We start from the raw sequence: 27,038 nt of genomic DNA on the forward strand, positions 1-27,038 counted from the left end.
GAGCGGGCTGAGGAGAAGCAGAGGCGGCGGCCGTGAGGCCCGGTAACAGCGGGAGCACCACGGGGGGGGGATAGCTCAGGGCCGCGCACCCGCTATAAACCGGTGCCCTCTCCTGGTGGCACCTGCGAGGTGACAGCCGGGGACAGGCTGGGGACTGCCTGCACGGCGGGGCCGGGAGGGCTGGCAGCAGTGACAAATACCGCAGCACGCAGCACAAGCGAGGATGGCATATAAATATGTACACCGTGACACAGGTTTCACAGCCAGAGGCTTTTCCCTTGCAACTGCACTGTAGTCTGTTCTTCAAAGACCGTGCTTAGACCCTTTTTAGAAGAGGACTGGACCAAAAGGTGAGTATTAGGCAAACAGAGCTCCTGTCCTATATTGGAAACATCTGCGCGGTAGGTCCTAGTAGTACAGATGATCAGAGAGTAATTAATCTTGCATAACAGGAGAATAAAATAGCATGTTGCCCTTTATTTCACCACTGCAAAGGCTTTGTAATCAAGAGATTTTCCTAGTGTGGAAACAGGAGTCATAAAGGAAGAGGAGATTAAAAGCAAGTGTATCCTGCATAATGGCTTTTACCATGCCTCTGACCTTGACTATACAAATAACCTTGGGAGGTCTGGCTTCCAGGGAAAAGTAGGGGCTGTTTTGATTAAAATGATCAGCATGCAGATCTCTGTATCCTGGTGCCCAGGCCTTTATCAGAGCATTTTATAGTGAGATGTGAATGAATGCATTTAAGCGAAGAAGAGAAAATGAACAAACCCATTAAACTCATCCCAAATCTCTAATCAAATGTATTTTTTCATTAACGCTTAACCTGTAATGGCTATTAGCATCACAAGCTGCCCAGCACATACAAACGGCTGGGTATTTAATAGCATTCAGTATTTATCATGCTTTATACTAGATTAAGGTGGGGGAGCAAACCCCCAAATGTGTGGCCTTGGAAGAGAATCAGGAAGCATGGTGCTAGGACAGCAGCTCCTCTGTATTATAGAATAAAGCATCCTCCCTGCTCTGACCCCTCGAAGTTGTGTGGATCAGACAGACTCACCTGTGAGCAAACGTGATAATGTACAGAATTATGGGAGTACAGAAAGAGTGAGCTTCTAAACCCAAGTGGTGAGTCAGGGACAGGGATTTGGTTATGCTAATTAGACAATCGATGTTAGTGATAATCAAGGTCCTGCAGATGTCTCAATATTACAGCTGGAGCACTGGAAAGACCGCTGCTAGCCCCTTCTGTTGATCAAAGCAGGAGGCTATTTAGGAGAAAAAGGAGGGAACCCGGTTAGTGGAAAACATTCGGAGGATACAGAAGACAAACACACTGTGGGCAAGAAAGAAGGATGCCCTGGTGTCAGTTTTCAGAAGAGGGACAGGAAGAGAAACTGGAGAATATGAACTGAATTGCTCTCATTTTCAGCAAGGCAAAGGAGATTCTGCATAGATATTAATATAACACCAGATCAGTATTCTGATCCACTGCGTTTACTGGCTGTTTCAGCTTTAGGTGCTTAATGAACACCCAAAACGGTCCCTGCTCTCTGCAGAGCAGCTGCAGCTCAGGGTTGATGCAAGGGTAAGTTTCCTTCGAGTAGCACTAAGACACGTGTTCTCTGTCTTTACTCCTTTCTTCCTTTGGCCTTATGTCAAATGGCTGCATTCACCATCTAGGCACAATTTTGCTTCCCGGGATGTTCGTCTGGCTCAAATGATTACCAGTTCAGCTGGCAATCATGCTGCATCATGCTGGAAATTATGCTGGCAATCAGCCGGCAATCATGCTGCCTCTCTTCCTTTTGCCTGCAGAAGTCTAACCTCATGGAAGACTTCAACCTCATATACTGATGGTGCTGTTTGCTGGTAGCACCTTCTGGAGTAGATTACCTGGTAATGTTTTCCTTACTGAAAACTCATCTTACAGTTCTTGTCTCTAGTCTTGATGGCTCATGCTGTGTAGAATCATTTAAAATATCCATAGAGGGAGAACAGCATCCCAATACTGATGTTGAAACAAGTGCTATACCTCTTGGTGGTCGTGTTAACCCCTGACACCTTTCAAACAGAGCAGTTGGCTACCTGTGGGCTCTATCCTGGCACCCAGCCTCTGTCCTGGGCAATGGGAGCTCAGCACCAGCTGAGACCCATCCTGGGGCAAAACTGAAATACAGGGGAGTCTGGGGGCAGTGGGAGAGGGAGGAAAATGGTTGCTGGTCCTCCTCCTCTCCTCAGTGCCACCAGCCTTCCTGGGCCTCTCCTCAGCACTGCGGTCTGCAGGGCCACTCTGTGGGAGTGAGGATGGCCAGTGACTCGAGAGAGTTTCCATTCTCTGCCCTCTGTGATGGTCCTGCACCAGAATACTGTCCCTGCAGATGCACTCACGGCAGAGGCCTGGCAAGTGCCAGGAAATGCTCCCCGGGGAGCACCATGTCCATTGTCTCTGAGCAGCAGGTGCCACTGAGCCCTAAGACAACACTGCCTTGCTAATTATTTTAGCTGATATTTTTCAGTTATTTTGTTGAAATACAATATATAATAGGGTTTTTTTCCCCTGTGGAAAAAGTACATGTCTTCATTTCTCTCAAAGTGATCTATGGAGCAACACAACACAAAAATACTCTCTTACAAGCAGTGCTAAAACATAAATTGAAAGAGGACAAGAGTCTAAGGTGTCCAGGAGTCTGCTTGATGTTTGCTATACTAAAGCAGCCACTTGTAAAGCAAGCCTTGTCCTGTCAGCTGCTGAAAAATCAGTGCAGCAACTTCCTCTCAGAATAATGATAACAAATATATTTGATGATTGGACCAGAAATGCGCTTTTCTTGCAGAACTATAATAACTTTGCTGGCTGTTGAGATGCAGGTTCCTTCTGAGGGAAAGGTTGTATGTATGTTAATCATTCATGGCATAATGTATAGAAACCAGGTCAGAAGGAGACTGAACACATTCTAAAAATAATGCAATCTGGTGGGGAAATGAAGACGTCTTCAAGATGCAGACTTAGAGGACACTCTGGCTTGACTCTTTTATCCTTTGAAACTGAAGATCCCAGATCAAATCCTACCTGGGCCTTTTAGCAGCGTAAGAACTGAATGAGTAAAGGCAGCATCCCATGTTTAACTTCTACTTGAGTGAGTTTGGATACCCTGCCCACTAATGGTTGGGGAGGGGTGACCTTTTTCCCTGACTGGGCTTTCAGGCAACTTGAGATACTTTGAAGTGGTTTGTTTGTACTTAAGATGGCTGAAGTCTTTCAGCTGTCCTCACTTTTTGAGGATGCTGGATGGGAAAGCACCTATGTTTCAGCCTTCCAGAGAGCATCAAGATTCAGGAAGCTGCAGAGTAAAGGGGGGACACCTCATAGTGTTGTCAGAGTTGATAGAGAGGGGGAAGAGTGGGTTCTTCTCTGAGGGGCACGACAAAAGTTTGAAAAGTACAATGAAAGGACAAAGGCAATGTAGATGCAAATTAAAAATAAGGAAACAAACTGTGACTGTGGCCAAAGACTGGCACAGGCTATCCAGAGAGGCTGTGGGATCTCCATCCTTGGAGATGTCCAAATTTCAACTGGCTGGGCCCTGAGCAGCCTGCTGTAACTTTGAAGTTAGCCTTGCCTTGAGCTCTGATCTCCAGAGGGTCCCTCCAACCCAAATTATCCTGTGACTGTAGAAATGCAGAGAGCAAGAGGAGACAGACATCTGAGATCTTGTTTAGAGGGGGATGCAACTGTGATAGCTTCCTTCCTCCAAAAAAGTGCAGTAGCTTGGACTCGGCCCAAGCCAAGCATGCCTGCGCAGGAGTTGCTGCAGTGGAAAGCCAGTTTATAGCACATGCACTTCTTTGCACAGGTGAACTCTAAGAGTGACTAGAAGAAGGAAGAAAACGTCACCTTAAAGCAAACAGTTTGAAACCTGAACTTTTACAAAAGAGCTTTGCAGTAACAGGACAACTAGAACAACCTCGTCCTTGTTCTCCCACCACCCCCCCAATCGAGCAGGGCTGAAAAGCAAAGGCTGGCACCGAAGGATCCTCCTCCTTTCTCTGCAGTTCATGCTTCATGGGCTTCCCTGCTGCAGGGCCACCAATTCTTTTCCAGAGCTAGGCCTCCTCTTCCTAACTTCCTAACTGTTTCAGCTGAGCATAGTCTAGGATGGCTAAATTACAAATTTTCTAATTACCTTAAACTTAGCTTGTTTTCTACTGGCCTAAATAGGTGTTCCATAGTTTTGGGGGTTCTATCCTGGATCTTCCACCAGACACAGCATAGCTTCTACCTTGACTCTGGAGCTCCGGAAAGATCCTGTCAAGAAAACGTGATGGTCACAGCTCATGCTTTATGCCCATTTGTTTGAAGCGGTTTGTTTATGTCAAGCTCCACCACCCAGCCTTCCACATTTCTTGCACAGTCATTGCTAAATTAACTCTGTTTTCTTCAGTCTTAATAGTAAGTACACAAATAAATAGAACTCAATTTCTCAGACAAGCAGACCCATGCCCATGGCAGGGGGGTTGGAACTAGATGATCTTGAGGTCCTTTCCAACCCTAACTATTCTATGATTCTATGTTCATTTTGAGGTGGTATATGATCCATATTTGTTAATACCTGCTGTTAGAAGAATTCACCCTCACTTCTTAAATCCTTGACTTTTACCCTTTTGCCTTCCAACTACCTCCATGTTTTACCAGAGATTCAGGTCGTACTTAGCCTGTTTGCTCCTTTGATTCTTTATTCTGCACTCCGCTTCCTATCAGTAAGAAACACTTCCCCATTCAAAGCCACTTTGCCTCCCAAGGACTGTATCAAAGCTCACCTGTGCTGCAACACATAGAAGAAAAAAGTGACAATAGGCTGGCTTGTTGCCGGCACTACTGAACTACCTACCGTGTTAGTACCGGAGTGCTGCTTACTTGTACCTAGCTTCTACAAGGATTCAATCAAACAGGGAACTGAGCTTTAAAGAATGGCAAGTTATAAAGGTGAAATAGAAAACGAAGCTGGAAGAGAAATGTTTTGCACACTTGGGGGTAAAGAGAGAAAATATTACTGAAGGCTTACGGGCCATGTGTCCATGTACCAAGGGAACAGCCTGCTATCTCCTGTCAGGGGAAATAAGGGCATTTATCAAAGATACATTGGTCTTCTTTGCCAATGTTCTGCTGGATCACAGCTTGGAGATGCTGCCGCCCTCTGTGACAGAGTCATGGCTTATGGGACCTGCTATTCTTTCTGTCACTGATTACATGGTGTGCCAAACCATGCATGTCATCTGCTCTTAAAAGGGCAAACCTTTAATGTCCTGTCAATGCCTGCTGTCTCCAAGCTTCAAGTGGTGTGGCAGACAGCTTTGTTCCTGCCCCAGGACACCTTGTTCTCCTGCTCTGTCAGGGCCCTGCAGGAAAACATCCTGTAATTGCCTACAGGTTGCAAAGCCAAAGACTCCCAAGTGCAGAGAGTTTTTCTGTGCACAGACTGTAAAATACACAGATCTCTATCAGTTTAATGCTGTCAGGGAAGCAAAAGAACATGAAGGAGGACAGAGAGAACAAAATGGACGGGGCAGCAGGCAGGTTGGGCGCGGTGCATTCTCACCCATGAGCACAGGGATTGAAGTGACTCACTGATACATCAACCCTGAGGCACAGGGAGCCTCTCCAACATTTCCAGCTAAAGAGATCATTTATTGTACTGAAATGATTCAGTGACCTTAAGAAGCAGCCAGAGGCTCTCTCCGGAGACTGCTGGAGAGGCAGAGTAATCTAATAGATGGGAAAGTGCACTGAATACATCTTTTCTTGGTCTTGTTAATGATCTCAGCACACACAGCTCATTTCAGCTCTCTGAAAATAGTTGGCAAGTCGTTTCTGAGATTTTCCAAGTCATTTTAGAGTTAGAACTCAGTAACCACTGAAAAGTATAAAGCGCAATTTAGTTGTGTAGTGTTCACTTTCCAATGTATTTCTGAGCTCTTTTACAACATCGGTGTCCATTTCTTAATTATCAAGGTCACTACAGAGCACTTTCCCCTAAGGAAAATTCCCCCCTAAGGCAAAACTGGAAAACCATTGAGCATTTGGGCATAAACTGCACACAGCTTGGGGCAGAAAGAAGCAATCCAGCCAGTCAGTGGGTTACGGTGACTTTCAAAGTTCGTTACTCACAACTTTCAGAGTTCTGGTACATTTCTTAAACTTTATGTATCTGTGTTAAATACGAAGGCCCATCACATGGAACAGAAGCTAGTAATACCTAGAACAAGCAGATAATGTCTGACCCAGAAGAGCTTAAGCACCTCATAAATGTCCCTTTCAGACTTGTGCTTGGGAATGGCTGTTTCGAGTTCCCACGTTTCAGAAGAAATCTGCCCTTTGCACAGCTCAGGTGACACAGCGATTCCTGCAGTTATGCTGGAGCATCTACAGCACTGTGGGGCCTTCTGTGCCGTCTTTGTGGGAACTGCTGGTTTCTCCAGGTGCTGAAAGTCAGGCCAAGTCTTCTGCTGTCTGTAGACTACAGCAAAGCTCTGGTTTGCATACTAACAAAGAGACAGGAGCAAGGAAGAAAGGGAAGCAAGAATACTAAAACCGGCAGCTGACTGCCCCATAGCATTTTAACCAGAGGTACTTACCAGGCCTGTTTAGCCAAGGAAAAGCTCAAAGGTGGCTGGAAGTCATTTTATCTTGTGAACTTTTATAGATTGTCAAAGACAGTGACAGAAAATGTACCACAGCAACGTGTAAGGACGTACTGTACATCCTGCACAAAGCCCTTTTTCATCTTGTCCTGTTGTACCTCCTTGTCGCATAACACAGTGGGTATGATCTTAACAATAGATGTTGATCCCAAATCCAGCCACTTATTTGATTCTTCTCCCCAAGAAGATGCTTGCTCTGAATGAGATGACTGATTCGACTTTGGTTTTGTTCCTTTTGAAGGATTTGCTGAATGGGAGTGAAAGAGCAGCTTTCCCTGAATGAGTAACCACTTAAACTCTGCATTCCAAGTAGTTTAATGTTTCTGAGTTTGTTCTGGGTTTCTTTTCACTGTTGCATGACTAACCAATGTCGTAGGGATTGCTATAGTCATGGCTGAAAAGTCCCTTTGCACAAGTCCTTTATATACAAATAGGTGAGTTTTGTGGTTTGAAAAAAAAGGCTTTGGTGAGCTCGGCTGTTGCCTGACAACAGCAGCAGTCTCCACCTCTGGGATGGTTATGCACTGCAGGCTGATCCCAGTCACCACTTCCCCCAGGTCCCTCGGAAAAGCCGCAGGACCAGGTCCTAACAGCAGTAGACAGAATTGCCCTTTTTCTTGATGTTGCTTTTCTCTTTTTCTGTACTAAAACTTGTGGGGATTCATTTCAATGATTTGCCCGCTTTGAAGGACTACAGATATTAGAAATCTTGTGTGCCCCAAACATGTGCCACAGCAGCAAGATTAGAAGACCTCGTCTTTATGCACAAGGCAATTTGTAAGAGCATCTCTTGCTTGTACCTATTTAAAACTTAGATATTTAAAGTATTTTACGTTTTAAATAAGGAGGAGGATCAGGAAAATGAATTGGGTGAACAGCAGCTAAGAATGGAAATCATCGCTTGCAAAGCCAGAGGATTAAACCTCAGCAAATCCAGGTGGAAAAGTAAGAGAGCTCACATGGTGAGGGGAGGGTAGTGGGAATTCGTGTCTGACCAGGGTGCAGGCAGCATTCTTTCAAAGAACGTATGAAACCTGCTGCTAGTTAGGGGCACAAGAACACCTCTATATTAGTAGCACTCCTGAGGATATAATTCCTCATACGGAGCTTTACAGATCAATTGGCTGCCCCTGTCAAGGTGAACTGGAGTCATGCACATACTCTGGAAGGAACAGACAAGAACATCCTGACTTTGTCTTCCTCATTTTTCAAGAACTTCTGCTTAGCAGCCTTGAAGTTACTCAGGAGGGGGGAAGGAGCATTAAAAGCAATTTTCACTTGTGCATCAGCAACAATAAGAAAGGCATTTTTGCCACAAAATTAAACTATCCCTGAAGAAGCAACTAGCTAAAGTGCAGCTAGAACAAAGGTAATTCAGAAAGCAGCAGTGAAATTATTGCGGTCTCAGTGTTTTGGAGTGAGCTTTGCAGCACCTCAGGTGCATTGTTTCCATAAGGTTAAGATGTATAAATAACACTATATAGTCAGTAGGAGCTCCTGCCAAACCCAGGCTGTGGGTGTCCCTGCAGGCTTCTGCCCATTTGCTGTCTTCCTGCTCCTGGTGGCCCCACAGAGGGGAACCAGTGTCATGATCTGGGGTTTCAGGACAGCTAGTGACAGCTTGGGTTTGTTCAATGCCTGCGGTGCCGTACATTATGTCCTGGCTCTTTGCTTTTCTGTGTCAATGTCAACCACAAGATCTGTGGGTCCAGGACCTTGCTGCACAGTGCCCTTCCCTGCTGCTGTCACAGCTGCAAGTCCAGGGGCTTTAGCTCAGTAACTTAGTGCAGAAAAAGTTGTTGGGATTCATCTTCATGAAGGACAAATGGACAAGTGAAATGCAGAGCAAACAAAAGCCAGGCTTGTCCTTCTGCGCTGAGGGGAGCACAAGGTGTAAGGAAACCCAGCGATACTTATTAAACTCACACTGCAGTTTGTGCTACAGCATGATAGCAGATACGCAGGCAATCACTGGAGCATGTCATCAGATTACCAGAAGATTGCTGCACCATGTTATTAGATATGCTGAAAACTGCACTGTATTCAGTTTCAAAGGCAGGGTCCATCTTCGGAGAGGGCAGTGGTTTGTTCAGAGCAGACTCGGAACAACTTAAAATACCATGCTGCTCGTGTAGATGGGCTTTTATAGCAAGGCTTCTCTGATATACATCAAACTGAGCTGAGCAGCAAGGCAGAAAGAAATTCTCCATGTCAGGGTGTAGCACAAGACAGAAAAGTACAGCCAGCAGAACTAAATAACCTTTGGCAGAGCAACCTGGTAATAGAGCTGTACAGCTTCCAGTACCTAGCCATCACATTGCCTTACAGAGACATACCCAGCTTTTAGTGAGCCTGGGGTGCGGGGTGCATGAATGCCTGACAGGGTAGGCAGTCCTTCTGCAAGCATGACTCGATCAAGACAAAAACAGGGAGGTGAGCCTCGGAGCTAATGTACAAACCAGGCATCCTGGGCTACTAGTTTTGCTGCCTATTATTCTTTCAGGAAAAAAAAAATGATGGAAAAGCTTTAGGTATTGTAGATATTATGGATACTGTATTGTGCACTCTCCAGCTAGCTGGGGGATAGGTGAGTGTGAGTGGAGAAAGAAAGCAGGGTAAGGGATGTGGCATGGGGAATAATGATGCTGTCATGGCTTTTAGGAAATTCATCTGTTAGTACATGAGGACTTTAGCTATAACAGAGTCCACTGGAGTTTTAGAAAACAAGGTGTTGTCTTGCACCATTGGCTTATTTTATTGGATGGGTGTCCTAACAGGAGTTCCATTTTGCCAGTGAAACAAGGTCTGCAAGGTGGCTGCCACAGCTAGGACCAGGAAGGGCCAGGAGAAAATACAGGGAGGATGCACAGGTCTTTCATAGAGGAAGGCAAAACTGTGGGTGCCCTCCTGCCCACAGGGATATTGCAGGAGTCAGACACCAGCTTAGAAGCCTGAGAAACTCATTTGTGCACCCTGCTCCTGTATGAGGAGTATGCAAGGACAGGCAAAGCTCATAAGAAAGTAGAGTTTTTCAAGCCGATCTTGAGAAAGAGATAAGCTTAGAAATGCATTAATGTTGTAGATGGATATCGAATGAGAAAACAGCAAGTTGGTCATAATTTTGACAGAGTCAACTATTACCACCTCATCAGCACAGGCAGGGACTGCCCATGTGGGTGGACATACCTGTCTGGGTTTGACTTGTTTTCAGTCCCCAAAAGGCAGAAGTGCGGCTGGTCTTCACCGAGTTTTGCTGGGGACCTACAGAAATAGATGCTGGGGACTGCTGTGAAGGGCAAGGAGAAAGTGTTTGAATAGAGGATAATGGAGCAGCTTTGTTGGGTTGGATCAGATGAGGCCAACGACATGGAGGGAATTGAGAGATTCCAAAGGGTGACAGAAACCATCTCAAAAGGGCATGCCAGGCTGCCAAGCCTAGGCTTCTAGCTGTATTCCTCTCTTCTAAGACCAAAACTAAATAGATAATCAAGTGTAATCTGGCACTTCCAAAACTGAAAAAGATCTGATCTTGTGTCATGGTTATAATTTCCATTGATCCCTTGAATACTGACCCCAGCCCAATTGGACAAATAGCTATGCTTTCTCAGGAGTAAAGTCAGCAATGCCCTGTTGCAAAGCAAGCAACCAGAATGAAACTAATTTTCTCCCCTGAAGTGTTCCTTTCAGTTGCCTAGGCTATGAAAAGTTTCTCTCATTCCTGAATGTATAGCAGATCAAATTAGTTAAATCTTTATAATTCTAACATAACAGTTGAGTCTTTGAGACAATGTAGTCTGTAGAAAGGGAAACATAAAGTGCGTAAATGATTACCACAGCAGCTGATTATACGAGAAACAGTGACTGTTCTGAAGTTAGGGCATGATTAACTGATAGGAATTTACTTTGGAATTACCTGCAGCTGAGAATGGATTCAGCTGCAGAAAACCTGGACCCTGGAGAAAAGCAGGGAGTGTTCTCAGAGATAACAGAAACGAGTCAGATCCCACAACATGAAAATTAGAATGCAGATTGCAAGAGCAGGGAGGGAACAAGGAAAATAATAATCACAGTGACATAACAAATTCCTGTTCTGAAGCAGATGGACATGAAAGACAACTCGTTTAGCAATTAGACATTCTTTAAATCACAAAAGGGAAGACTACATTGCAAGGAAGAGAAAAGCACCATGTTCAACAAGCAAGTGTCAATCCATGAGATGAGATTTTGCATGCATGTGATGTTCATACCACGCAGAACAAAATTAAATGTTCAGATGCAAAGGCAAGATGAGGAACTGAATACCCAATCAAGAGATGACATGAGTGAATGCGCTAGGCTTTGAAAACTAGCAAAATAAGAAAAGCCATAAACTAATTTTTACATTACAATACTGCCACTAAGATGTTGTAACTTTTAAGCATAAGACATACAAAAAGCATTCCAACTAAAACTTTAGGTTTTCTTCTCCACAGAAGCTGGAGACTTCAGCTAAAGCATGAGAATTTATTATCTTAGTGAAAGTTAATAAATAAATAGATAGTTTATACAGTCAGCAAGATGCACAAGTGAAACCAAAATTTTATCCAGACCTACTACGTTAATGCTGTTATGATGCAAAGGAAGTAAATAGAATGGCCACAACATTACATGCTTTGCAAAACGTCTGGTAAGATAAGAGTTTAAAAAAGACAACAACAGATCAATAAAGTGAATAGGAAGCTAGACTTCAGTGCCAAAGCATCAGAACTCACAGCTTTAATAAGGAGCTACTGAGAAATTAAGTGAAACATCTATTTGCATATGCTCAAGAATCCAAATAGATGATTAAAAAGAGCTCAGGCCTCAGACCTTTTAGTTGGAGCTATGTTCTTCACATGGCAGAAGAAGATATATGTCTAGTATTTAATGCTAAAACACTCCCCTGGGACAAATAGTAATAATAATTTTTTTAAAGTCTTAATAGATTATTCATATTATTCTGTTCCAATAGTAAATTATACAACTATGGGGGTTGGAATTAGATGATCTTAAGGTCCTTTCCAACCCTAACTATTCTATGGTTCTGTGATAGCAGGCTATCAGCTGAGAATATTGCTTGGGAGCTAATCCACAAATGGACAAATATTAGTTTCCTCAAGAACAGGGACTGAGAAGCCTGGCAGAGATATTTACTATATGTGATATAAGTATGTGGACATGAAGCTGATATGGCAGAGTCTCTGGCAGGCAAATCATGCCCACAACTGCATCTGTCTGCTGGAAACAGCTAGGGAAGTAGATAGACAATGAAAAATGAGAATACTGCATCTGACTGAAGTATTATTCAATTGACACAGAGAAAAGCTGAGATGATTGCAAGCTGTTGAGTTGGAGCAGTTCAAGAAATTACCATCCCACCAGCAGGACTTTAATATCCCCTTAATAAGGTGCTACAATGGTGATGCGTGTGCACCTCTGTTCTGCGCAGGCAACACACAGTACTCCCAGGTGGTCTGACAAAGCCACCCTGAGAGCCTGTGCTGAGCAATGACCTAGCCCCATGAGAGCAAAAGTGATGAAACTACATATTTGTAGTCTGATAAAAAAAGAGCCTAAGACATTCATCAGTGCTTGAGCTCTGAGGTGAATTCCAGGCTAATCTGTCTGGTTTATAATCTACAGTATACACATGTCTGTTCTGCATGATGGGACCATCACAGAACCCTGCAGAATATGTCATTTCATACAGCTCTTCTAGGAACAGGAATGGGGGTAAGAGATTAAACTTTTAAATCAAATAAAAACTTAAAAACTGTTCAATGAATGTGACTGAAGCAGCAAATCTAGAACTACACTACCTACATACACCTGACTTCTTATACAGAGCAGTCCAGAATTCAGAAACATGACAACTGAACAAAAACATGAGACCAGCAGCCAGTTCTGACATCCAGTGCACTAGCAAGGCCAGTTTCAAGAAAAGAATTAAAAAGAAACAAAGGAAAAAAAAAATCCAAAAAACCAACAAACCCAAGGAAAAAAAATAAACCACCAAAAAACCCCCAAGAATTTAAAAATACTTCCATGTCAGAATATAGCAATCTCTCTTTCAAAGCAGCAGACCACAGGGGAGAAGCTTTCACTTTTGGATACTGAACAGCGAAGACAGCATAAAGCATTTCAAATAATGTTGAACATAGAGGCAACCCACTTGAGGATATGTCAGCGCCATCTGGGAACAAAAGCTTGTCTCCAGAAAATGAGCAGCATCCCTAGAGCATTTGTGCACAGGCCAAAACCATCTTTTCATTACAAGTGACATCTCCGTTTGTAGTGAGTTTATGCTCCATGTCTGTGAGTTTAATCATATTACTTCATCCTGCTGTCACAGTTAATCAAATAGCAAGGCTGAACTGGGGGATTAAATTGTTAAGTCTAGAGAATGCATTTTAAGAAATAAAAAGTAAAAAAAAAAAATAATTGTCATGGCAATCCAGAGAAATATTGCTCAAAAAGAGCACCAGTAGGACCTTGGTATACAGAATTATTATTCAAACCTGTATGTTCCTTAGCTCCTGGGGCAGTGCAGCACCATGAAGCTCTGCAGTAACGAAAGGAGAACGGAAGAAGGATAAGAGGCATGCAAAAGCCAACACCTGCAGTAGAGGAGGGGCAGGAGAGTTCCCATCAGCAGGGAGAACCTTCAGTGCCAGGGGAAATCATGCACTGGGAGGCAAGCAGCTGTGGAGGCAAAGCAGCTGTGGAAGATAGTGAAGTGCACACTGCAGCATGGATAACTCAGCCCATGTAAAGGACCATTGACTACACCTGAGATCAGTTAAAGGTTGACCTCACTGAAAGATGAAACCAAAGAGAGAAAAAGGAAGACTGATAGGAGCACTGACAAAAGCACCTTCTTTGTGTGGTGGTAAAACAATACAAGTAAGGAGCATGATCTGGTTACTGCTCTGTAATAGCCTACAACCACGTGTTTCTGCCATCAGATACCAACCTTCAGCAGAGCCTGGCAGCCAAAGACTGTCAAGGACTGAGGTAGACAACCTCAGCAGGGGCAGCTGCTTTCCCCAGGTATGGCTCTGCAGGGTTGCGCAGTCCTCTTCAGAGCATGAGCCTGAATGCAGGGAGCTTCTCAGGGCTGCAGGGCTTTTTCCAGTCCTCTCGTTATAGATGACTGTAGAACTCCTAGACAGTAGAACTCCTGTAGAGCTGACTCCTGTAGAACTCCTAGGTAGATGTATCTACCTGTGGTTATGGTCTGCAAGACTGCCCTCCAAATCAGACCTTACAGATTATACTGAATTAATTTAACCTGTAGGATCATGTAACTGGTAATACACATAATCTCTTTTAAAAACTCATAATCATTTTCCTAAGTGGTCAACACCAAGTACTTCTAAGAAAGATAGAAGAAGCCTTCCTACACTTTGCTAGTTAAAAATTTTGTCTCAAAATGAGGCTTAATATCTCTTTCCAAATGTATTTCAGTTGTTACACAGATAAAAGTGTTAGGTAGGTCTTCAAATGTTATTCTTTGCTATGTTTTTGCTCTCTTTTTTTAGTCTTGCCTAGTGTTCAACCTCTATGACATACTACAGCAATACTAGTAGTAATGCTGTAGTAGAAGAGTCTAAAGAAATAAGCGGGGCAAGGCTGGTAGGGAAAGGAAATATTTTTTATTAGACAAACTGATACAAATAATATAGTGAATGAAAAATGCATTTCTTTGCCTCATTTTTGAAATTGCCAGTTGTTTTCATTCTGTGCCCCTGGGCTCTTAGGCAGTAAAATGAAAAGCACTTCCTGCTTCTTCTACACCCTTCCTGTGTTTTAGGTCATTTTTGTAGTGCCCTTACTTATATGCCTCTTTTCTAAAATGAACAGTCCCTACTCTTATGGGTTTTCTATGCTCTGAGCCCTTTCTCTGCCTGTGAAGAACTGGTCTTTTTGCACAGTATTGTAAGTGACAAGTCAGTGATGGTCTGTGAATTGGTAATACCATAGGTTATTGTATGGCACTTCAGTCCTTCTGTATTCCAACAGCCTGGTAACTTTTTGTCTGACACTGTGTTTGTGGAACTGCTCATATGGATCCCTTGGTCACTTCCATGAGTTAACTGAGAGCAGTTCTGTAAGACAAAGAAATACTTTACATATTGCCTTTCTAAACACGGATTATTTTGTCAGGGTGAAATATAAGTAAATTCTTCTGAAGGATTAATTCAGATACATTTTTGTAATCTGAATTTTTTTCTCCCTGTTTCTTCTCTTCCATATCATGAACAAATACACTAAACATTGGACGAAAACCAAAACTTGCTATACCCTGCTGTTTACCTTCTGTATTGATGAGAGTTTACAAGGAACAAGAAAACAAAAATAAACCAAAAGGCAGAAAATAACTAGATTACTTTCACTGTGTTTCAAGCACAATGGATTGTGCTACATTCCAATGCCAAACAGAGGTGCTACTTATATCGTTCCTTCTTAATACAGTAATTCCCACGTTCCTTATATGTATTTTTCCAAATAGAAATAATTTCACCTTGTATCTAAGAGGAGCAGAACAGTTTGTTCTGGGGAAGGCAAGGCAAGGAAGAGAGAAAGGAAGAGGAGAAAAGAGGAGAGGAAAAGAAGAGAGGAAAAGAGAAGAGAGGAAAAAGAAAGAAAAATAATTTGGACCTTTTAATTTATAAAGCTGCTAGACTTTAGTAATAATTAAAGCTACACAAATTACAATCAGAAATTTAATGGGCCACATCATTCTGTAATTATCAAAGTTTTTGCTATTATTTCTAGCCCTTTGCCTGCAAATAGCTAAAAATGTATGATTCTCTGTAACTTCATTTTTTGTGTGTGTATTATGAAAACACCTGTGTCTTTCATTAATCTCTAAGGTAATATTTAATTATTGTTTTATCTCTATCAGTATAGCATAGAAGAATAAATATTCCATTTTCTCTATTAAGAATGAAATTAAAATTTAATTTCTAAGATGTAATTTTGACAAGTAATTTTAAAAGCAATAAGACTACCATTTTGAATTACATAACAAATAATTTCATGTCTTTGAGCACTCATTAGTCAAGGGTCGTTTGTTTAGGAAATTCATCTCAGTTTTGCAGTGCAGCTCATATTTTGTTTGTCCTGTCTTTACTATCTCCATCTTCATTGTAGCATAATATGCAAATGTTTCTTACAGCTGTTTGTATTTCTGAGCAGTGATATTCCTTTCTCCTCTGGTTTAACATCTCATTTGAACCTCTGATGGGTTAGTTGCCCTCCAAGAACAAGCCAGCTTCAGTTCAAATTCCTGAGTGTACCAGGCATGCCTCTCTGGGGTCTTCTTCAATGTGGCATGCTCTTCCATATCCTTCTTTCTCCGCCACTGCCACAGCCTGAGCCACAGAGTGGGGCAGCAGAGCTTTGACTATGCTGCCAGAGTACCACATAGCCGAATGTCTCAAGCGTTCTGCAAATATCTGGAAACTCTTGCCTTAAAGGTGATAATACAACATGTGAAATTAAGATCACAAGTATTTTGTAAATGGGTAAACTGAGGACATGAGGCTAAGTCACTTTCCAAGGTCCACGCATACGCAGAGCTAGAAATAACAATAAAATAAATTATGCCTAATACTGTCCTTGAGATAGAATAGCATTGAGTGTATTTTACTTCTTCCACTACTCAGTAGTCTTTAACAAATCCTTGTTATAAATGGCAGTGATCTTCCTGAAACCACTGAAGCTGCCCCAGTTTCCATAAAGAGAAAACTGGCCTGTTAATTTTCTGATTTGCCTTTTGTCTCCTTGTCAAAAGAAAAGAAACCCCAAAACCTTTTCATGCATGGGATCCCTGAGGATACGGTATTAAGCTCTGCAGGTACTGAAATTCAGAGGAGGGCACCTGCCTGCTTTACAGGATTTCAGGCAAAACGAATGTTGTTTTTAACAAACACACCTTGATGGGTTTTTTTACTTCAGGCTGCTGTTGAAATAGGAAAATGCAGATAGCCCAACCCTTCATATAACTGGTAAGCTCTCAGGGATTACAACAATATTTGAAATAGCTGAGTGCTATTTCATCTCAAGTCTTCATTTCATTCATGCAGCCCCGTCTTGTTGCTCACCTTTGCTACGTGCGGTGTGTGAAATAACTAAAGGGTAAGCAGCAACTCAAAGAGCCCTTAGCAGCCACTCTGTTCAATCAGTTTGGCTCTGGAAATATTCAGGCAGAGTCAGATCAGATGTACAAGGAGCCTGCGAGCAGAGTTACATGATTATAAACATGGTATGAGAAGACACTGAGGAAAACAAAACAGATGACAAAGGCACAATCTGCTTGCTGTTAACAGTGCCTCTGTAACATCACAGGCTATCTCTAAGCTATATTTTCCACTGCTTTGCCAGCTTGCAAAACTTTTAATGGAACAAGTTTTTCTGGCAGAAGAACACTGATTTTTATCTCTAATGAGCAGCCTCTCTATCATTTAGCTCCAGGAAACAGCTTCCTCGTTGTAAACTGCCTGAGAGTGCTGACAGCCAGTCAACTTCAAAAGCAGCCAGGAAAACCTTTCTCACTAACTTTGGGAAGGAGTTCAAAAATGCTGAAAGATGCAGATGAGGTTGTTATGGAGCATGAGGACTCTGCTTCCCGACATGGAGAAATGACAAGCTGGGATATCAATGACATCAAACTTCCCCAGGTATGTGTCTGTGTCTTAGAAATTTATGAAGTTCTGACCAGTCATCTCCACTGCTGACCTTCAGTGCTTTCTCAGTCATCTATGCTTCATTGCCTTTATTCGCTTTGCCACATTGAGGTATGGGACAGTGTTTTACTGGAAAGCTAGAAAATCTTGAGCAAATATTGAGGTTTCCATGCATTGTTCCTTAAATGTATTACTGAAAGACCTGCTGATACTTGAGAAATTGCAATGCTGCAGATGCGTTGCCTTTCTTGTCCATTGGTGGATGAGGCGCAGAGAAAGCAAGGGTGAAAAAAATCTCCTGCTGTAAGTACTGAATTAGAGATGTCCAGGACTTGCTTTTTGCCCTGGGTAGTGTTTTATGAGAAGTTAGCACAGCACACGTGGCAGCTTTGCAACTCCGGGTGCTCAGCCTTGCTGCAGATAGAGCATGGAGGCAACGCTCCTATGAACACCTAGGAAAAGCTTGCTTTGTTTTTGCAGAGATTTGCTGAGAGGCAGAACAGTGACCCATCCATCCCTCAGCCCTTTTCTAGTCCTCTTATCTAAAAATTTCAACTGTGCTCTCCACTGAAAGCCCACAGCACCCTGCATGCAAACGTTGTCTCCATGTCCCTCAACCCAGCACACTTGTGCCAGATTCTTCCTGCTGCCATCCTTCAGCATGCAGTTCTGCCTTCCACCTCCTAACTCTGCCTTCTTACCTGATCCCAGTCTTTTCCCTACTATGCCACTGCTGTTCACCCAAAAGCTCCATGTTCCAGACTGCCTCCTTCTCTGCCCTGCACTCCAAGGTCACCTTCACCTGTATTTCAGCCTGAAGGCTTCCTCCACACCCTTCCCCACACTATCTGGTGACTCTAGAGGGAGCACAGAGTTTTTCTCCTTTCAGTGGATGCTCCTGCTGCTGCAATGGCTCTCAGTGGCTGGGATCAGCAATTTCAAGGACATTCCTAACAAGTTTTATAATCCTGCAAGATTTTTTCCCTCAAAACCATAACGGATATGTTAGGCGCTTTACGGCTTACTGCATTTTACTGTGTTGACTGTACCACATGAGGTGATGTGTTTGGTCCCTTGTTTGTTTGTTGCTTGGGGTTTCTCCATTGAGTTTTATTTTAATTGTTCCCTGCAGTGGTGTCTTTTTGTTTTGTAGCTTAGTCCACAGCAGTGAAAATAAAACCTGACCAGAATGACAGGTGTCTTTGTTTTGGACTTCGGAAAAGTCACTGTGGAAGTCCGTCACAGCAAAAGGCCAAAACGAACCAAAGTCCAGAACTAAACACCCACCTAAATGTGGGCATAGTCTCCACCTGATTCAGTATTTGCCCTTTTTCCCTTGAACTGAGCCAAATCAACACAGATGACTCAGTGTATCAGTGCTGCGAACAGCCTGAAAGGTGAAGCAGGATGTCTGCTATAAAAGGCTAACAGTAGTTAGTCAGGTGGTGACTGCTGCCTGCAAGGAAAGTATCTGCTATTTTACGTCAGGCACCTCACCTTCCTCTCCCAGCCAGGTCCTGTACTGAGCTGGACCCATGGGTGAGTTAAAACAGCCTCCCGGCCAGGCTTTCCTGATGCTCTGGGGCTCACAGGGAGCCATGGGGAGCTGTGGATTTTCTGCCTTCTCTCCACTGTTCCCTCCTGCCAGCCAGCATCACCTGACAGGGTGCTGGAAAGCCAGGTCTGCTGGGCTCTGGCACACACTCTTCTTTTCCTCAGCCTAAAACGTGGCTTGCTTTGGTCTCTCCACAGGACGTAAGACAGATCGATGGGTTTCAAGAATGGCCAGATTCCTACGTAAAGCATATCTATAGCTCGGAAGATAAAAATGCCCAGAGGCACCACAGCAGCTGGGCAATGAGAAACACCAACAACCACAATTCTCGCATCTTAAAAAAGTCCTGCCTTGGAGTGGTGGTCTGTGGCAATGACTGCTCAACCTTGGATGGGAGGAAGATCTACCTAAGACCAGCCATATGTGATAAAGCAAGACAAAAACAACAGCGTGAGTATGAACATGGCTGTTCATTGTATGGCAGTCATAAGTGATCACAACACAAAAATCAAGCTAGAGGATACCCTTGGGATTATCCAGCCTTTCAGCTGTCATTCTTTATATTCAAATGCAACTCTTGATTTTGGAACAATGCATTTTACATTTCTTACTTTTGCAGCAGGAGCTGTTTGCTTGTTTGTTTTCTTGCTTTTTGCTTTTTTAGTGTCTTTTTCTTATGGTTGGGGATTGATTCCGAGCCTTCTCTGGCCCATGAGTGAGGCTACTGAGAAAGCTGCGCAGTTCAGGCAGCTTCCTGCTATGCTGTTCCTACTGCCCTGAGTGTAGCTTCAGTATTGCATGGGCCCAAGAGTAACTCAGGAGACAACTCCTGCAGGAAAGAAGTTGCTCATAAGTTCTGATGACTGGAAAATAAGCATCATAGTCATGTCACTGGAGCAACAAAAATAGAGAACATAACCTGCATGCACATTTTTAATGAGACCATTCCAAATGATTGTTGACTGCTCAGTAGAGCGAGCACATACTGATTTCTGGATCTGATGAACATTTTGGCTAAGGAGAAGTATTGCTCAAGCACTTACTGAGGTCAGAATGATGTCCTCTATCAAAATCAGACAAGAAGACATGAAACTCCGGATACTGCCAGGTTAAAAAGACTAAAACAGACCATGATAATAAACGCATGATAAAAAAATTATACTAAAGCTATAATAGAAATCATTTTTTTGCTAATTATGTTTACTACTGGAACAGAATAAAGGCAATAATTAGTTTGCTTATATTGATTTTTGGTTACATTTGAAAATTTTTTGCACAGTTTTTTCTCAGTGTAGTTTCTGAGCCACAGAACAGAAGTTGCAGTCCACCACCAATGAGCCATTGTACCAGACGGGATTCATCTGAATGGTGTGGTATAGAAAACATTTCCCATCATTTTTGTTCCAGGGAAGTGCTGTCCAAACTGCAATGGGCCCCTGAGGCTCCTTTCCTGCCGAGGCCATGGGGGTTACCCAGTTACCAACTTCTGGAGGCATGAAGGACAATTCATATTTTTTCAGGTTGGTGTAAAATTACCTTACACTGTGCGAGTTAATTGTAATTTTAAAGACTGGTTTTTAAGATTGATTAAGGACAGGTTTTGTTCAAATAAATAAAGGTCATTGAATATGACAAGATCAAATGACTGTAAGGAGAAAAATTTTCTGAGTGAGACAAGGTCCCAAGCAGCCTGATCTAACCCTGAACTTAGTCCTGCCTGACCAGGAGGCTGACCTAGACCTCCAGAGCTCCCTTCCAACCTAAATTAGCCTGTGCTGTTATGATTCTCCAGCATATTAGATTTTTCACTTAAGCTCCCAGGAAAACCTCTTGATTTTGAATCACTGCCTCAGGTACATAGAAACCAACAAAGTCTCAGAAAATCAGAAATGCCACGTTCTCTCAACCTTTTCTCCCAGGCACCATGAATAAGCACGAGCTTATCTTAGGGAAGGAAATGGTTCTACCCAAGGGACTGTGTATGGAAAATGCCATCTCTGTGTTATATGTAACTTATATATGGAAAACAGTGTATGCAAGTGTTTAAATACTGGTCACTATTTCTGGAACATGTACTCCTAGTTTAGTACTATAACCATTGAACTCTCCTGTTTTCCAGTCTTTCACTTATGTGCAAGTTAATAAAATTAAATGTCTTTGGAAGCTAAAGGAAATTAATGTTCTGATAAACATATCTGAAGTGTGAGGAGGATGGAAATGGCTGCAGGGACACTGTAGCCAGGTTGCAGAAGACCCAGTGGCTTCAACTGGGGCTCTAGTGTGGGGGTCTTTTCTGTACATAAATATGGTGCACTGGTTTTGTGATTTCAGAGAACTTCTACCCCATCACTCATCTTCTGGGATACATTTGTTACTTGAGCTCACATTAAATACGTCTTACCATATAATCATAGAATGGTTTGGGTTGGAAGGGACCTTAAAGATCACCTTGTTCCAACGCCCCTGCCGTGGAGAGGGACACTTTCCACTAGACCAAGTTGCTCAAAGCCCCGTTCAACCTAGCATTGAACACTTCTAGGGACAAGCCAGCCACAGCTTCTTTGGGCAAAGAATTTCTTCCTAATATCGTATCTAAATCTCCCTTTTGCCAGTTTAAAGCCATTCCCCCTTGCTTTGCCACTACATGCCCTTGTAAAATGTCCTTCTCTGGCTCTCTTCTAGGCCCCCTTTAGGTACTGGAAGCTGCTCTAAGGTCTCCTGTGAGCCTACTCTTTTTAGGCTGAGCACCCCCAGCTCTCTCAGCTTGTCTCCATTCCAGAGGTGCTCCAGGCCTCTGACCATCTTCATGGTCTTCCTCTGGACTTAAACAAGTCCACATCCCTCTTGTGCTGGGGCCACCAGAGCTAGATGCAGTACTGCAGGTGAGGGTCCCACAAGAGCAGAGTACAGGGGGACAATCCCCTCCCTCGATCAGCTGGTCACGCTTCTTTTGATGCGGCCCAGGACAGAGCTGGCTTTTTGGGCTGTGAGCACACATTGCCTTATTAAATACAAAGTTTTAAATCAGGACATATGTGTGGGTTTGGCCTGTGCTACAAATTCTATTCCCTAAAGATTAATAACAAGGTTGTTTCTAACTTTAACATGCCATAATTACTTTCTAAAGTCCAAAGGAGCTCATGACCATCCACGTCCAGAAACAAAATTAGAAGCAGAAGCAAGAAGATCAACCCAAAAAGCACAGACAACTTTTTCTCCATCTTGTCCAAGATTGAAAAGAATACAGGAACTTGAGGTAACTTTTATTATTGATCAGTGAAATTGTGGGTGCAGTGATCCATGGTTCAAGCACGGTGGAGGTTGTCTGGCTTTGAGTCTGGGTGAGACCAAGCTTACATCTCCACATTCTGCCTCCCTGTGATCAGTCCAAGAAGGAACAGGGCTATTCTCAGCATCCTTCTCTGCTCAGCACTGTCATCCACTGCCAGCACATCCTGCCTGGAGCCAATTTGGGCATAGTGGCAACATGGCATTACATCTATACTGTTAAACAAAGCAGGGCTGGAGGGAAAACTCAGTCATGTCACTATTCTCATGGTCCCTGCCATGGATTTGGCCAGTGCTAACTTGTACTCCAAGACAACGTGCCCTGGCACAGGTCAGGAGAACAGCATGTGCCAGTGACCATTTCCTGGCAGATTTTGGACCAGGCTGCATCAGGTTTGAGTCCTGTCACTGGACACAGCCTCCCTCCAACCCTGACTATTCTATGATTCTATGTCTTCTTCCTTCCCTTTGTACAACAGCTTCCTGGTGTTTTGACTTTGAATCATGTGGGAGTAGGAACAGACCAAAGATGTCTTAAATACCTAATTATAGAGCTTGCTGTTCAGCTGGTCTGACTGTGCAGTTGGAGTGTTACCATTTAATCTCAGCTGGCTTCCCTGTTCGTGGCTCTCCAGCAGGTTCTTTGGGGGTAAATAACCCATCATATTTGTGTTCTGCCAAGACAGGCTGCAATACGACTAACTCAGGAGTCTGGTTTGACAACAAAGTCTGTGTCCCTGAATCTGCAAAAAGTCTTCTAAAAATATTTGATTTTAATGTGCTCACAAGAGACAAAGGAGGAGAAAATTGTGAGCCCAAAATAGAGCAAGTGATACACAGGATGTTTTCCCTATGGCGTCAGCGGGTCTTTAGCTGAAGGTGGGCTGGGTCGTACCTCAGGTTGTTGGAATTTCTTCTTATAGTGAGTGAAGGATAGCTGAAAAGAGCTTTGCTACTCTGGCAGTCAGCAAAATCACTATAATTAAATGGATGCAAAAGTAGAATTACAAAGAAGAGAGACCTGTAAGTACTCATCAAAACTGGTAGCACAGAATGAGTGTTCTGAAGGGAAGTAAAGTTTGCAAAATTATAATCCAATAATTAGGGCAATTAAAGAGGTTGTGAAATATCCAGAACAAAAGACCTAGAAGGATAATTCTTGTGTGCTGCTCCCTCCCTGAAGGAAGTTTCTGTTTGTGGGGTAAAAAAATGTAAAGGCAGGAAAATCTATTAGTTAGAAATACAGGTAGAGTCATGAAAATCTGAAGCATCATATTATCGTAGTGAAAAGATCCCCTCAGAACAATCAGTTTAAAAAAATCACATGTAGCTTTTACAAACTCCATAGGAAAAAAGGAATCTGTGGTGTCAAGTGTACTTGCATAATTTAATTTTCAGGTGTTTATTTAATACATGCTGGCAGTGAGAGCTGAGGGCTGTGAATGCGAGGTCTCACAGTTCTTTCAGTGTAAAACAGGCTCTGAGCAAAACCTGGTGAAACAAACCCAGACCCGTGGTCTGGGAGCGCTGTTTGGTTTGCCCCTAAAGCCCACCGGCACTACCCCACGAGGATGTTGTGCTACGGCACCTGCTCCATTACCTGTATTAGCGGAATGCATTCATGAGTGTCTCATACAGGACGGGTGTTATGTCGTGTTGCCACACTACACCTTGTTTTGCTAACCCATGCCGTGCTGTCCCAAGTCCCTGACAGGTGCAGTGACGACGCGGGAGGCTTTGCCTTTACTTCTTTCCAAGCCAGACGCTTACTCGCTACCAGATAATTTCATGGGACACGTAAGCAAAAGCTCGCGGGAGCCGGTGCGGGGCAGCTGCTCCGGGTGGGTGCCATGCTCCAGAGCTGGGGAGGATGGGGGCTCCGGAGAGGTGCTGGCCTGGAGCAGGAGCCCAGCCCTCGGGAGCAACCCCAGCACCGGGAGGCCCGGCAGTGGCCCTGCTGTCCCCTGCACAGCCCCTTCCCCCCAGCACTGCACCCACCCCAGCACCCCACACTCTCTGCCCGTGGAGAAGGATGGACATGGCCCCTTCAGGCATAGCACGGGTCCTTTGGGGGATGGATCCCGTGAGGACAAATCCACACTGGCCTACAACAGCTGCTGCCTGCCCCCACTACCTTACCCTGCGCCTCAGGGAGGTCCGTGCCCCATGGCAAGTGGGGCACAGCACCACCAACAGCTCTCAGTGCCTCTCAGGGGAAGTGAAGGACATGATGGTGAGGGAGGGCGCCATGTGGGTCTCAACTACTGCAACGACGACATGTTTTTTAACCTGTACCCATTACGGTGACTGGCTCTAAATGTCCTCTCTGCCTCCTCCTTTGGCAACAGGCCTAATTCTCCATCCCTGTTGCAACGCAGATGTCAAAGTGCTACCGTGCTGATTCCGCTTTGGCTCCTCTTGCAGGGCTCAGGAAGGGCTTTCATACCCGAAGACTTGTCTTTGTTCAGGTTTTCTTAGATGTTGTATTGTCCCTCACTATTTCATTGGTCTAATAAAATGTGTCAGCTCTGCTGACAGACTACCTTGCTGCCGTTCTGTTTTGGTAGCGTTTCAATCCCCCTTTGATACGCAGTTTGTTCAAGCCTGTAGGACTGTGGAAGGTGCAGACAAATGACCTCAAGGACCACAATGTCCTGTGTGCCCCTCTGCACTCTTCCAGCTCCTTTGGGCAGCGGCATAAGTTCTTCCACTGCACCAGCCCTGCGAAAGTATTGTGTAGAATCATCACAGAATGGTTTGGGTTGGAGGGCACCTGTATTTCATCTTACACCGCCCCTACTATAGGCAGGGATATTATTAACTAGACCAGGTTGCTCAAAGCCCATCCAACCTGGCCTTGAACACTGCCAGGGATGAGGCAGCCACAGCTTCCCTGGGCAACCTGTGCCAGTGCCTCACCATCCTCATAAAATTTTTTTCTTCTAAGTCCAATATAAACCTACCCTCTTTCAGTTTTAAACTGTTGCTCCTTTTCCTGTCACTACAAGCCTTAGTAAAAAGTCTGTCTTTCTTATAAGCCCCTTTCATATGCCCTTGTAGTAAGGTCTCCCCAAAACCTGCTCTTCTTTAGGCTGAACAACCCCAACTCTCTCAGCCTGTCTTCACAGGAGAGGTGCTCTCATCTTTGTGGCCCTCCTCTGAACCTGCTCTAGCAGTGCTTCTCTGCAGGGCTGAACCCAGTTTCATACAAGTATATGTTCAAGGTGGCTTGCTGCTTTTTCCATCCACTTGTCGTTTCTTTCATTGCAAACTATAACAAATCCCTCAGCATCTTTTTCCATACATCGCCCGCTTTCCTGACCACCACCATATGCTGTATTTCAGCAGGATCTACCAGTTCCCTACATTTGTTTAAAAATGTAGGTTGCTGAATATGTATTTCTTGCCTGAACTTAGTAGCCAGCTCAGAGATCTTTAGTGGAGTTTCCTTCATCTTTTCCCGTAACTCACATCTGCATGACTTCCCTGCTTGACTAGCCTCTGCTGCTCTCTGGACTGTTCCAGGGGCTGCTATCCCTTGCCCCACAGAGGGAGGCAGTGACACACATCCCTGCTGCCACCTCTGCAAGAAAGAGCTGAGGGGTGTCCTGTCTGGAGCCACATTTCATGGCTGGTTCCTTTAACCACAACAAAGATAGAGAGCCTGAGTTCCATGGTCCATCCAGCTGCTGGTCCTGACTGTGTCCTACCCTGCCTGCAAAAGTAAGTTGTGCCCTGAAGGTCGAGGCAAAATACACCTTTAATTGGGATGAGTCTGGGAGGGCAGTATTACTAGACAAGTGGCAATAAAAACTTCACGGTACCTTGTGTCCATCAAACACATTCAGTCTTACAATTGTTTTGTGGGGTTTTTTTTTGCCTTTTTTCATCTTTTTAGATTCCCTCTGTTTAAAAAAGCTTTAGCATATATTAGTTACTAGGGAAACGACTCTCATGGCAGAGGGTGGAGTTCAGAGACATTTATGGGACAAGAACAAATTGTATTGGTAGAGTGTTTCAAAATATTTACTGCAATTTGTGAAACAGGGGATGTGTAGTGATTTATGTGGAAAAAATCTAAAGGTCGATCACAAACTGACAGTCTGCTCTTTTATGTGAAGGTCAGTTCACCAAACTTTCATTTAGTTTGTGAGTTACTCTCACGCTAATACCAAACTTTCTGTCTTTTATGATGATTGTTTGGATTAGTAAGTCAGAGAAGGAAACTTTGATCAAGGGTAATAACAACCTCCACCTCTAAGATAGAAAAAGGGAAATCAACAGGAGCTGTAAGTGCTTGTGCTGTGGGAGGTGAGCTGCTGGACTACAGGGACAGACAGGTCCCCTGGGGCTTCATGTCCAATAGCCAAAATTCCTCTGCAACTGCCAAACCACTGCCAAACCGGTCACACCAGCAAAGGACGGAGCAGGGCATGGACCCTGCCTCCTCTCATCCTGTTCTGTCTCATCTCGCCTTTCCTCTGAATTCCTTACCTGCCCACTGCACCACTGCCAGCTCCACCTTTCAGCAATGGTAGCCATGCAGACGGGAGGCTAGGGGTCTCCTCAGACAGTGCTCCAGCACCTCAGTACCATCAATTCCCTTTACACCCACCCACCCCTTCCCCTGATTTTAAAATCTTCCAGCAAAGGGGATTTGATAACCAGTCACATAACCTGTTGCACAGCTTCACCCTCCCAGTCGCAACTCTTACCATTTTTACTCCACATTTGATTTCCTTTCCCAATGATTGACCATTTCTCCAAATCTTTGAGGA

The 27,038-nt window shown here is 43.9% G+C and overlaps 1 protein-coding gene and 1 long non-coding RNA gene across 2 annotated transcripts; one reads left to right on the top strand and one right to left on the bottom strand.

Moving 5' to 3' along the window:
* Positions 1-1,280: 1,280 nt before the first annotated feature.
* Positions 1,281-6,930, bottom strand: LOC136014408 (uncharacterized). The gene is made up of 3 exons (XR_010612682.1): positions 6,643-6,930; positions 4,194-4,315; positions 1,281-3,880 (listed from the first exon to the last, which is right to left on the bottom strand). It is a non-coding gene; the product is annotated as an uncharacterized LOC136014408 (long non-coding RNA).
* Positions 6,931-17,252: 10,322 nt separating this feature from the next.
* GCM1 (glial cells missing transcription factor 1) lies at positions 17,253-24,703 on the top strand. Its single transcript, XM_065679169.1, has 5 exons — positions 17,253-17,411; positions 19,170-19,422; positions 20,380-20,492; positions 22,100-22,228; positions 23,965-24,703. Exons 1-5 carry the CDS (start codon positions 17,310-17,312, stop codon positions 24,565-24,567), a joined length of 1,200 nt encoding a protein of 399 aa, XP_065535241.1. The 5' UTR covers positions 17,253-17,309; the 3' UTR covers positions 24,568-24,703.
* Positions 24,704-27,038: the final 2,335 nt, after the last annotated feature.

This window comes from Lathamus discolor, chromosome 5, assembly GCF_037157495.1.
Source record: "Lathamus discolor isolate bLatDis1 chromosome 5, bLatDis1.hap1, whole genome shotgun sequence".
NCBI classification, from domain to species: Eukaryota; Metazoa; Chordata; class Aves; order Psittaciformes; family Psittacidae; genus Lathamus; species Lathamus discolor.

Coding starts and splice junctions, on each gene's coding strand:
- GCM1 (XM_065679169.1), top strand. CDS start 17,310: ATGCTGAAAGATGCAGATGAGGTTGTTATGGAGCATGAGGACTCTGCT. Junction 19,423..20,379: donor AGCAAGACAAAAACAACAGC/GTGAGTATGAAC, acceptor TTTTTGTTCCAG/GGAAGTGCTGTCCAAACTGC. Junction 22,229..23,964: donor AAAGAATACAGGAACTTGAG/GTAACTTTTATT, acceptor TGCTGTCCCAAG/TCCCTGACAGGTGCAGTGAC.